Here is a 14,027-nt window from a genome sequence, read left to right as displayed (position 1 = left end):
AAACCCACAAAAAATCTAGGAAAAATAGATACTATCATATTAAAAACAGACTTAGGAGAAGTAGCTGCAGCTAGGACTTGAATAGGAAAGGATGAAAGCACGTCCCTGATCAAGAGCGGCCTGTCACCATGACAAATGAATTTACAGAGTCACAATGGCCTGACATGACGTTCCAAAAAAGGAAATTTTGCTACGGCCTGCATATGGCGGACAACCCAAACATCTCACTGGAAAATATTTTTTTTTGAAGCAATCTCACTGGAAAATCTTGATAAGAATACCCAGTGACGCTTTTGATTACTCGCCGTCTTGCCACATACAACCGTTGATGGGTCAAGAAACAACTATTACTTATGTTAACTTGCTGGCCTGAACAGTTTTCATATTTATGAAGAACATCCAAAATATACTTCAAAGAAGAATGAGTACCACTTGAGAAAACCAAAGCGTCATCGGCATGTCTTACACCCAATATATCAACTAATCTTTCATTTCCTTTTAAGGTTTGAATTCATTTTAAGTAATACTTAACTAGTAAGATTTTATAACTAGTCATGAATATAGTATCTAGTTGATATATAAAACTTAGTGATTGGAACTTGCTTGCAATCAACAAAGAAACTGATAAGTCGCAATTGTGTCAATTATTTTGTAATTAAATCCCTCCTATTATATTACCAAGTGTGCATTAATTGGCAGATTCCACTCACTTTTGGAAATTTGTATTGATTGCAGGGAGTTGGAACAAAATGGGGTAAAAACGTGCAAATTCTCCACTACAATTACTATTTGGCGTAGGCGCGTCAAGTCAAACTTTAACGTGTCCAGAAAATGCGGGACAAGTGCGAGACACCAATTGCCAATTGGAAGTACAACGTGGGACTGCAAATATTCCATTAGCTGATTGTTAGATTTGAATTGGAAAAGGTAGTTTAGCAAAAATAGGAAACGGGCCAATTAGGAGACTTTCTACATTTTTTGGCTTCGATTGAATAGGAGAGTGAAGTTAATTGAGATTGGGACTCTCTTTTCCTAATACTCACTGGAGTAGCCTGATAGGTTATAAATTGTTACTACATTTATAATTATTTTTTTCCTTGATTTTAGCCAAATATTGTATTAATTGACGAATTCTACTTATATTTGGTTAATGGTGCTAATTGTAGGAAAATAACCAAAACATGATTAAAAGGGATAATTTCCAGCTAATTTGGTGGTGGCACATTCAAGTTCAGAAGATTTGGGATTCGAGCGTGGAAGTTTCCAAGTCCGAGTAGAAGTCAACGAGAGCACGAGGTTGAAGATTGGGAAAATTTCTTTAATAGTTATTTTTATATTTTTAGGAAACGATTCACATTATCTTCGGCAGCTTTTTCTTTTCAATTAGGAGATTTCCTAGCTTGATTGGTGCGGATGAATAGCAAAGTGGAGTCAAAGTGGGGCTCTTTCCTCTAGTCTTCATATGGCCGTGTAAGACAAGGAAACAATTAAGAGAAAAAGGAGGTAGACTTAGCTTAGGAGATTGATTCCTTTTTTTTAGCGGGTTGGCCTTGTTTTGCCATTTTTTGGGTTGTTTCTCTAGGTCCGCCTCTTCTATTAGTACGAGGGAAAACATAGCTTTGTTTTGGGGAGAGAATGACTTTTGCAATTTTGCATGGAATTTCATCCATGAAGATGAACTAGCTTCTTAATTCTAGTCAAGGGACAACTGAAAATTTGGTTCTGTAATTACTGTGAGATCGAATTTATTTTAATCGTTTCCTCATTTATTGGTATTTATATGATTCCTGCTTTTAATTGTTATAACTCTTGTGTATGATTGATTAGTGCGCAATAATTAATTATTCATATAGGCTATTTTACTAAATAGGGGTAATTGAATCCGTAATTGTTCGTTATCTTTATCCCAGTAGCAACTGGCGTAATTGGTTTTATGTCAGGGAAACATACGATCTAACTTAAATAAACCCTCGTAGCGTGTTTGTTAGTTAGGATTGAGCATTTCTAATTCTTAATGCAATCTAGCAATTAAATCCTACGGTCGTACTTAGGGTTGTTTCTGGGTTAGAGAAATAGTTAACGGTCGTACCTTAACTATCGAGAAATTAAGGAAAGGTTGATTGTTTATCGCGTGTATGACAGTTATAACCAATCTATTAATAAATGTGGAATTATCTGTGAATCGATAATCAGTGCATGAACCATTTCTGAAGTGTACCCTTGGCTAGATTTTTCCCATTTATTTCTGTCAATTAATTATTATTATTTTTTTGCATGTGATTTATTTAGCTCGTTAGCATTTAATCCTAAAACCCCACATACTTTGAACTCTAGAAGAAACAAATTATCCCCAGTCCCTGTGGATTCGACCCTACTCACCGCTATATACAAAATCTGTATTTCTCTTGAGTAAGTAATTATTATTGTACAGACTCGACACCTGTCATAACCGTATAGGAGTGGACAATTAGGTAGGAAATAGAGGGGAATTGGAGAAAAAGTAGCAGACATTCTTGACTACTTTGGATTTTGACTTTTGGCATATTATTCTTGTGACTTATTCCATCGGATTGCTACTCTCAATTGAGAGGCAATGTACGCAACAATTACTTTTACAATTTCGCGTGGGTTTTCCTCATCAGGGATGAACTAAATCCCTTCTTCTAGTCAAGGAACAATAGAGGTTTTGGTTCATCTAAAATTTGTGAGATCGAATTAATTTTATTTATTCATCTTATTTACTGGTATTTGCAAATTTTCTGTTTGTAATGTTTATGGTTGTTTTGTTAATTAAATATCTTGGGCCCGGACGTTGAATCAATTTAGCAACTTGATGTCAATTAGAGCGTTAAATCCGTAATTATATAGTGACAACTGGCATGATTGGGTTTGTGTCAGTGAAATACGCTGGCTAATCTAAAATAACCCTGGTAGTGCATTATTTGGTTAGAATAGGGCTCCTCTAATACGTAAGGCAATTGGGAAATTAAATCTTACGGGCGTACCTAAGATTATTTTTCAATTAGAGCAATGATTAACGGGCGTACCTTAATCACCGACACAGTAAAGAGGGGTTGACTGTCATCGCTTATTTGGCAGTTATAACCTATTTATTAGTAAAATAATTGAAATTGCCTTTTGCATGGATGATCAATTAGGTGAACTATTACTGAAATTATTTCTTGGCTAGACCTTTAGTTATTATTACTCTGATTTTAGTAATTTGTCATTTAATCTTTTATTGGTTATTTATTTTTATTCAAATCGTTTACTCATTGCCATTGCTATAAAAAATGCCCCATTGTCACTTTGAACGTCAAAAAGAGACAAATATTTCCAATCCCTGAGAATACGACCTTACTTGCCCTATTTACAAAAAAATAATTATTTGTGAATGAGCCATCCCATTCGGATATATTGTATTAAGCAAACTCTTCGGGAACAGGGTGAATCAAGTAACCCATTGCACACCTAAAGTCCCTATTCCAATACTTAGAATCGGGTTTTGATTATTTTAATTAGCAACTTGGTTTATTTTTTATTATTGCACAGGTTCGACACCTGTCAATTTTTGGCGCCGTTGCCAGGGACTGACGTTAGTATTTGTTTCTTTTTAAATTCATTTTTGTTTTAATTTTCTAATATTTTTCTAGTGTATGGCTCTTTCTTCTCGTACAGGTGAATTGATTTTTGACCCTGAGGTAGAGAAGACTGCGCGGAGAACGTGAAAAGAGACTAGACAGCTCAGAGAGGAGCAATCTAGTGTTGCATCTCATAGACTTGATCTGGAAGTTGAAGTAACAAGTCCGTTTGGTGATACTTCGAGTGATTCGGATCGAGAAGAAGTGACTATGGCTAATGCACAAACACTAAGGGAGTTGGCTGCACCTGATTTAAATCAGCAGCCCTTATGCATTACTTTTTTGCATTTAAATGATAACACGTGTTTTGAATTAAAATTTAGTCTAATTCATCTCTTACCATCTTTTTATGGTTTACTAGGTGAGGAGTCTTACAAGCACTTGCAAGAGTTTGATGTCGTTTGCAATAGCATGAAACCCTCGAGAATTACAGAAGAACAGATAAAAATGAGGGCATTCCCCTTCTCCTTGAAGGATTCCATAAAAGATTGGTTGTACTACCTTCCACCAGGTAGCATCACCACATGAAATCAACTGAAGAAAAAATTTTTAAACAAATATTTTCCTGCGTATAAGTGAGCAATTGCTCATCTAATATTTTTACGAGGGGCTACTTTTCAGAAACGGGAGTATAATTGATACTGCAAGTGGAGGGATATTCGTGAACAAAACTTCTCGAGAAACGTGGGAACTAATTGAAGGAATGGCTGAGAATTCGCAGCAGTTTGGTACGATGGGGGATGTCCTGACACACAAAGTGAATGAGATAGAGACATCTTCTATCCAGCAGCAATTGACTGAGTTAACATCGTTTGTTAGGTAATTGGCTGTAGGAACTGTATCACAAGCCAAAGTGTGTGGGATTTGCACTGTTATGGGTCATTCTACAGAGATGTGCCCAATGATTCAAGAAGAAAATGCGGAGCAAGTGAACATGGCTGGTCACGCGCCTGCGCCAAAAAAACAATATGACCCGTACTCGAATACGTACAATCCGGGTTGGAGAGATCATCCTAACTTCAGTTATGGAGGAAATAGGCAATCAAATTTCGCACCAAATAGGTCGCAAGGGTATCAACAATAGTATTAACCTCACTCGCCACCACCCCCTTCAAACTCAAGTCCGTCTATAGAGGAGATGATGAAGCAATTAATTACTAATCAACAAAAGACAGATTCTGATCTACAAAGTATTAGGAATTAATTGGAACAGATGCAAGCAATGCAAAGTCAAATGAGTCAGATGGCGATAGCAATTAATCGCCTGGAATCCCAAGTTTACGAAAAATTGCCATCTCAACATGAACTAAACCTGAAGAATGTAAGTACAATGACCTTCAGGAATGGGAAAGAGATTCAAGGGCCTGAACTTGTTACTCCAAAAGACAAGGATGAGGAAAAGATCGAGAAAGAACTTGAGGAGGAGGACAAAAATCGTAAAAATCTAGTGGTACTCCCTGACCCAATCATTGAAATTAAAACTAATCCACCTTTTTTTCCTAGCAGGTTAGAGAGCTCGAAGAAGCAGGACAAGGAGAAAGAGATATTGGAGGTATTTCGCAAGGTAGAGATCAACATTCCCCTACTAGATACAATCAAACAAGTGCCAAAGTACATGAAATTCTTGAAGAACTTGTGCATCAACAAGAAGAAGTTGAGGGGGCATGAGCATATTGTGGTAGGTGAAAACGTTTCAGCGATTTTACAAAGGAAACTACCACCTAAATGCGAAAATCCAGATATATTTACTATCCCCTGTAAGATTGGACATTCTAAAATTAAAAATGCCATGCTAGATTTAAGGGCTTCTATTAATGTGATACTTAAATCAATCTATGATTCCCTAAATTTAGGACCTTTAAAAGAAACATAGATAATAATTCAATTGGCTGATAGTACATTTGCTTATCCGGATGGGGTAGTTGAGGATGTTTTAGTGCAAGTAGATGGATTAATTTTTCCTACTAAATTTTATGTGCTTTACATGGATGATGGAAGTGTTCTAAATCCATCACCCATTATATTATAAAGGTCATTCTTAAGTACTGCCCAAATTAAGATTAATGTTAGTAAGGGTACTTTCACAATGAAATTTGATGGAGAAATAGTCCACTTTAATATTTTTGATACAATAAAACATCCTATTGATTCTCACTCTATATTTACTATTCATGCTATTAATCCCTCTGTACAAGAATTTTTTGAGTTTGTTTGTAGCGATAAATTCAAAATTGCTGCGAACAAGTATCAGGGGATGAAAGTAATTTATGAAGTAAAAATGAATAGAAAATTAAGAAAGAAGGCTGCACTCAATGACTATTTAGATCCCGGAGGAGGGCCACCGATTACAAGAAAAATTAAATTACATCCAAATTGAAGAGTGGTGTTTAACGTCTAGTCAAAAACATTAAAGAAAGACACTCATTGGGAGGCAACCCAATTTCTTTTAGTTATTTGTTCAGTTTTGTTTGATAGTTTAAATATATTTTTCTTGAGTTTGACAGATTTCTGGTTTCCATTTTCGTTTTTGATGATGCATAGGTATCTCTCTGACTTGACGCACCTGCGTCAACTGGACGCGTGGCAAGGTGCAACTTCTTGATATTGGTCAGGAGGGTTTCCACCCTCATGACGTGCCCGCGTTGAGTCACATGGAGAGCTCTGCGTCAGAAGGGTTCTTACCCTCATGATGTGCCCGCGTCATGTTCGTGGGAAAGGTAAGTATTGAAACCTTGAAGAAAATTTTGATTTTCTTTTAATCTCTAATTTTGAATTTCGAAAATAAATTTTGTTAATGATAAAAAAATTAAATTTTTTAATTAAAAAAAATTTCCGTTTAACTATAGCTTCTAATTTTCAAATTACAACTTTTTAAATTTACAAAAAAAATCCAAAACTATTTCTTTCTTTTCTTTTTTTTTTCTTTCTCCATCTCCTTTCTTTTTCTTTCTTTCTCTCTTCTTTCCTTCTTCTTCCCTGGTTCTCTTTTGGTCGCGACTCAAACTAGAGCTGTCGCCGCCTCTTCGCTTCGCACCTACGCTCGCCGCCCCTCTCCGCAATCGACGAACAACGCTGCCGCCACTGTCGATCTCGCCGTCGCCAGGCGGCATGGACGCCACCCCATTACCCCTCTGTCTCTTCTCCGCGCACATCCACCTCCCGCACCGCCACTGTCCGAAGCCAACGTTTCCACCGTCGTGCGCCGTGCCACCACCTCGCTCTCCCTCTCTCTCCTTGTTGCAACCAACCACTGCTGCGCATCGCGACCTTCCACTTTCGCCACCTCTCGCACTGCTGCTATTCGCCGCCATTCCTCGCCTCGCGACTGTCCGTATTTCTCCCTTCCCTCGCATCCCCCTCTTTCACACAATGGTAGAGGTATTCACTCTTCTTAACTCCCACCTGATTAATTGAAGCATAAGTTGCTGGGTTTGATTGTTGGATTCACTCTTCTCTCTGCCTCTCGACGCCTCCGCAGTCACGGGTCGCGCGCCACTACCTCTGTCTCCTTCTCTTGATAACCATCATTCTCTCTCGGAGATATTGTTTGGCCATTGTCTACGTTGGAGGTACTTGACAATCGCTTTCCAATTTCTTTTTGGTATTGTCTGGTGCTGTTGGGTTTACCAGTGATTTAGATTCTGTGGCCGATTGACTCGTTTCATTACTGTGGGGTGCACCAGTGGTACTGGTTGGGGTATTTTGACTAGCATTTGTTATTCATAATTGGTTAGCTGCCTGATTGAAAAGGAAGAACTTGTAATTATGTGGTTATTGTCAAATTTCTAAACTGCTATTGCTGAATTGGCGATTTTAAGTTGAGATATTCACTGTCTAATTGGAGACTTTGTTGAGATTTTGGGTGGACAGAGTTTTGCATTTGCTAGTTGAATTGAGTTGAGATGTCTCAGAACTTGGCCGCGTACTTCTATCACATCGGTTTCCCTGCACCGTTCCCGCCTACCTGTTAACCACTCACGAGGGAAGTTTCGTTGTCCTCTTCGCTTTACTTGTTTTCTACTCTCCATTAGGGACAATGTCGGATTTAAGTGTGGGGCGGGGGGATTGGACAGCTGTGATGCTAGTATTTCTAGTTTTTAGTTTTTAGATGTTTTTTCTTTTTTTTTTAGTTTGTTATTTGTTTATCTTTCGTTCATTCTCTTTGTTTCTTTTTAGTGATTAGCTCTCATGTGAATACCAAGGTTTGATGTTGGATTGTTGACTCTAATTCTGCTATTGCCAAGTTTTAGTAATAAAAGTATATCTAGTTAATATGGTTGAGTCCAAGATCATCTCTTTGGTGAATATCGGTGATTGTTTGGCTCTTCTAATTTTTGGTTAACTTTTCTAGGCATTGGGAATGATTGTTGGCATTTTCATGTGAATTGATCCAGTTATTAACTTTAGTTCTCCATATTTGAAAAATAAGGCTAGCTGCTGCTATTTTCTTTGTGATATTTTGAGTTATTGTGTTATCTGGTTGTAAATAAGAGTTGATTGTACTCCGCTAGTTGTTACTACTGAATAACCGGGGATCTTCAACTAAAGTATCAATTCTCGCGTCAAACGGTAGTAATTGCTATGAGTACGTGGTCGCGTAGCGATAGGAGCTGAGTAACCGGGCTCCATCATCTGGCAAATATTAGAGTTCGCGTCAAAAGACTCTAATGGCTAGACACTAAGTCTATTATTACTATTAAAACTGAAAAAATAGAAAAATAGAAAAGCGTGATAAAAGTGAAGATTGTGTCAATATGTGATTAAAGCCAGCTCCCCGATTTGTGGATTTAATGTTGATATTTTGGTTAATAGTTGGATCATTTGTTGATAAATGTTGATCGATCATTCCTTTTTCTTAGAATAGTTAGCCCTAAATTGGAGGAGTCTGCGATTTAGAAGCTAACCAGGGTGATGTTTCTTGGATCTTGACCATTGATGCTTGATATGTGTTTTTCTTGATAACTCGGCAATAAGGTAGATGGAGCAATAACCATTGTCTGGAATTGGTGTTTGTTTGTTGTTCTCATGCTTGAGGACAAGCATAATTTAGGTGTGGGGGGAATTGATAAGTCGTAATTGTGTCATTTATTTTGTAATTAAATCCCTCCTATTATATTACCAAGTGTGCATTAATTGACGGATTCTACTCACTTTTGAAAATTTGTATTGATTGCGGGGAGTTGGAACAAAATGGGATAAAAACGTGCAAATTCTCCACTACAATTACTATTTGGCATAGGCGCGTCAAGTCAGACCTTAACATGTCCAGAAAATGCGGGACAAGCGCGAGACACCAATTGCCAATTGGAAGTACAACGTAGGACTGCAAATATTCCATTAGCTGATTGTTAGATTTGAATTGGAAAAGGTAGTTTAGTAAAAATAGGAAACGGGCCAATTAGGAGACTTCCTACTTTTTTTGGCTTCGGTTGAATAGGAGAGTGAAGTCAGTAGACGGCTGTTTTTATTTATTTAATGATGCATATTTGTTCGTATAAGTACACCTTTGACATACTAGTACAAGGACACTAACTCAAACACAGATGGATTTTTTTATTTAACGGTGCAGTTTTGTTGGTAGAAGTGTACCTTACAAATTAATTCTACTCGCATCACTAGGAAAGATATTGAGAAAGATATAGAGTGGATATAATATTTTTGAGTAGAGATAGTAATTGTATAACTTAAAATTTTTTTTATAATGCACATAGGATCAAGAAAGTTGAAGAAACTCTGATAAAGGTTGTTTCTCACTTCAAACATCTTACTTCCTCCTTTTAAGAAAGAAAGAAAAATATGTTGCTCTAATTCTAGACCATGTTTTAATGCATATATCACTTTTATTGATACTCAAAATTTCATAGAGGAGGCATAAATCCATTTTAAATCATTTATTCTTCCATATCTTGAAAAAATGATCATTTATAATATGTTTATTGCCCTTTACTTTTAGAAACACCAAAGGTAAAGGCATTTCCTATTCTTTGCTCAAAAATTTGCACCTCTGGCTCTTGTTGTTAAATTTGTACCTTTCTGAATTTAGAAATATAAAAAAATCTACAAAAGTTATTTTAAAATAGATTTGATGATGGCAATTTGTGCTAGATACCGGGTGAAATTCTATGTAAACCTCTCACGCATTTAGAGAATCTGTTGAAATATGTCATAACCAAACTTGGAAGTACATTATGACTGAAGGGACATTTTCATTGAACATTTTCAATTAGGTTTTGTTTTTACTTAAAACGTTATTGCGTTAATAGGCTGGAAAATTTAGTAATTTTATTGCTCAATTGCACTCAATAGATCTAGTGAAGATATCATTATTGTGAATCACTGTATTACTTAAAACATTTGTTTACAATGTACTAAAATCAAGGTAGTTTGAAGAAACTTTGGTCAGGATCGTTGCTCATCACTTAAAACACATCTTATCCATGCTCTTAAAGAGAAAGAAAAATACGCCACTCCAATTTTTAACCAATATTTTATGCTAATATCACTTTTGTTGATACTCAAAAAGTTCACAGAAAAGGCAAGAATATTGTGACGCTGATACGACTCACGCCCTATTTCAAATGCAATTTGTGACATGACGAACCACATGATCTAGAATTGGTGGTATCCAAGATTGGAAGCAGAAAACCTAATTTGATCTTGGATAGCATAAGATGAATCAAGTTTGGGTAGAACGATATTACAATCAAGTGCGATTTTTTATTGATATATCGAATGAACATTTAGGACAGCTTTAAGAAATTCAAAGAAAGCTTACAAGAAGCCAAGAAAATTTTCACCCTCAATGTTATTTGTTGGGAATTTTCGACTTCCTATTACAAAGAAAAGACTTGCCTATTTATAGGCACCAATCCAACTTAGACTAATCCAAATGGAACTAAGATTACTGCACTTCATCCTAGTTTAACTAAATTAACTACTTGACCCATCAATCAAACAAACTGGCTGATTATTTCATCTATAAACTAACAAGACTCATGGCCCAACAAACATCTAGTTGGCAGAATTTGGACTCAACCCTAACAATCTAGCTAACCAAAACTCAACATGAGCTGGTCATTTTTATTGTCTACGCAAATTAAACAAACGATTAATGGAACAAGTAACAAATGGCTAAAGCTTTGGCCAAAACTTGACTCAATCAAGAATATCAATCAGCCCCAAGCTGTAAGTCCTTAATCAACCTCCTCTAGTCGAACTCAAACTGGGGTTTGTAATGCATGGTCCCTAAGTTTGATTCCTTCAATGCTTTTGTGGGTTCCAACATGATGTTGAGCAACAATACAACCCAAAGATGCTTCAAAGAAAGTTGACGAGCGCGGGGTATACATATAATAATAAACTCATTCCATAGTCATATTTTACATTTATAACATCCTAAATACCCCACACTCAATTTTTCACAAGTATACGAGTCGTGATTGAATATAGGGTATTCAGGATCGATCGCACAGAGAAAATTATCAATTACTAATGATTTTTGAACTCCTTTATTATTTAGACTATCACAAATGCAATCTATGCTACAAATATGAAATAAAAGTAATAAAAGTAACAATAAAAAGCCCCTAAAGATATGAAATTCCTTACTACTCCTACAAATGAAGTTACTAGCTAAGTGAATGCTATTATCTTGGCTAGTTATGAAGTAATTTTTTAATGTATGTGAAACCTATTATCGCAATGAATCAACTATACTTGTACCTAAACCATACTCTCGCGGTTATGAAATTAACTACAAGTTCATTTTTTCTATGAAATTACATGAAACAAGTCACTAAAGCCACATAGGTGCACTTCTACTCTCGTAAGTGTACTCTCTAGGTTTATCAATTCCTTGAACTAGTGTTAAATCCCAATTTTCATTGCAAATTTAACACCTTAAGATTATCACAATTATTGGCCGGTTAATCATGATTAGATAAGCAAAAGTGATAAATAACTTGCTCAAAATAATATCATCAAATAACCAAGTAAACATTACTAGCATGATATAGCAAGTTCATCCATAATATCAAGGCCATGTATTCTGCTTTAATCATTTAGAACTCAATATGCAAGTTCTTGAATACGCGACATAAAGTCCTGTTTCCTGAGCTCGCATTTTTTTCTGCAAATTTTTGTAGAAATTTTTAACTTTCTAAAAATTACACTCTGTACCTCAATTGCTCAAAATATATTCTAGATCATTCTTTTGTCACAATAACCAATGCACACACATGTAAAATGATCAAAACATATATTTTACTCCTTTTTAATGAATCAAAAACAATATTTACTCAAATTGAGGGGTCGAGTTCCTTGATCGAACTTCGTCTTTTTCACCTCATTTGGTCACTTTTGCTTCTATTTTGACGAGTGCGGGGAATACATATAACAATTGAACTCATTCCACAGTCAAACTTTACATTTACCAATTTTATATACCCTACATGCGATTTTTCTGCAAGTATATATGATGAGATTATAAAGACCAAGGCCCATTCAAGCACATGGGGAATTGGAAGATTCAAGTGAAGACCAGTTGATTGCACGAATACTTGAGTTTAGTAGGATTATTTGATTTTCCTCGTTGATTTTGGTTATTTCTCGCTTTAGAAAGTCTAGGTAATTAAGCTAGTTTAATTGCGGCCCATTTGTTAGTAAGTGAGGCCCAAAATCTTCCTTAAGTATGTAGGGTAGTTTGGTCAATTTTTGGATTAGGGTTAATGCTTGCAAGGGCTATAAATAGCCCCACTTCCTCTTTGTTTTGGGATCAGTTTTTTGGCTATTAAATACAATTAGTGAGTTTTCACTTTCTCTTTGGCAAGAGAGTTTCCTTTGAATACTTGAGAATCTTCTCAAGTTATTCACCCGAACTTATCAATCGAGTATCTCCTTAATTGTGGCGTTCTACTACCTCCAATTTGGTTCATTAATTCGAGTAGTTACGGGTTGAGATAATATCAAAATTGTTCGTGACTTCTAGGAATTAGTTGGGTCAAATTTCCGCTGCCTAAGCCATGGTGTTTTGGTTGTCTAGATCGGTGTTTCACATCAGTTGGTACCAGAACTAGTCGACAACCACCAGGTTATATCTTTTTTTTTCGTTTATTTCGAGTCATATATGTTTATCCCAATCTGTTCGTTTGTTTAGAACCAAAAAAAAAAAAAAAGAGTCACTGTTCATCGTTATTGTTCACCGTACTGTTCAACGACACTGTTCATCGTTACTGTTCACTGACACTGTTCATAGTTACTGTTCATCCGAATACAAATCTGTCCAGCCTTGTTGTTTGTGTTATCCAACTTATTTATTTGGTTTTCAAATCTGGATTTTGGCAAAACTTGTTGAAATTTTGTGAATCTTGAAGAGAACTTACAATAATCTTGAGTTTCTTGCATTCTTGATCACAATCTTGAAATTTCTGAAGTTCCTGACAACTTCCTTGAAAGTTCTTGAAAGATTTTGGAGTTCTTGGTAGTTATTATTTGTGGACTTCCTTGTTTTGTGTCGTGGTTGATAGTTGTAGTCAAGAAAAAAAAACAGAAAACAAAAACGAAAAGAAAAAGAAAGAAAAGAGGAATCGGTTGGCAAGAAAAAAAAAAGGAAAGGAAAGAAAGTGGCAACCGAATTGTTTTGAATAGGGAACCAAATCTAATTTGTGCAATCTTTCTTGGAGTAGAATTTGGAAGTTACCAAAAGTTGTTTCAAGAAGATTACCAAAGGTTGTTTCAAGAAGGTTACCAAAAGTTGTTTCAAGAAGATTACCAAAGGTTGTTTCAAGAAGGTTACCAAAAGTTGTTCAAGAGGAAAAGGATTTTCAAAGGGTTTCCAAAAACTAACTTGTTTCCAAAATCAATTAGGAAACTAAGTAAAGCACTTGGATAACTCTTTGTACTCACTTGGACACTCTCTCTTCTACCTTTTTAGGAAACATTTCCAAACTCTTTCATCCATTTATTTTGGAAACTTTCCAAAAGTCTCCCATCTATTTTTAGGAAACTTTCCTAAATTCTCTCATACATTTTTAGGACCTTTCCTATATTCTCTCATCCACTTTAGGAAACTCTCCTATATTCTCTTCCTAGATTTTAGGAACACTCTCCTACACTCTCTCCTATATTTTCTGCTATATTTTCTCCTAATTTTTAGAAACACTTCCCTACACTTTCTCCTACATCTCCGTGATTACTCTTGAGGAAGAAGTTGGTGACGATTATTTGGGCTTGAGCAGCATTTCTCAAACTACCTAACCCAACAGGTAAAGGTGTTTGGTAAGTCCATTGGAGTGCTTTGAGTGACATACACGAGAGTGAGTGATACACTAAGGGAGTGAATGAGGCAGTTTCTACTAACTGTTTGTTGAGCCTTGCAGGTACTCTATA

At 36.0% G+C, this 14,027-nt stretch overlaps 1 protein-coding gene across 1 annotated transcript; it reads left to right on the top strand.

Annotated features, from left to right (window-relative positions):
• The first annotated feature begins 4,884 nt into the window (after nt 1–4,884).
• On the top strand, nt 4,885–5,514 carry LOC140038350 (uncharacterized). Its single transcript, XM_072083683.1, has one exon. The coding sequence runs from the start codon at nt 4,885–4,887 to the stop codon at nt 5,512–5,514; it is 630 nt and encodes a 209-aa protein (XP_071939784.1).
• Nucleotides 5,515–14,027: the final 8,513 nt, after the last annotated feature.

Source organism: Coffea arabica, chromosome 3e (genome assembly GCF_036785885.1).
Source record: "Coffea arabica cultivar ET-39 chromosome 3e, Coffea Arabica ET-39 HiFi, whole genome shotgun sequence".
Taxonomy (NCBI): domain Eukaryota; kingdom Viridiplantae; phylum Streptophyta; class Magnoliopsida; order Gentianales; family Rubiaceae; genus Coffea; species Coffea arabica.
Note: the sequence above shows the minus strand (reverse complement) of the source record. Positions and strands in the feature narration are given on the sequence as shown.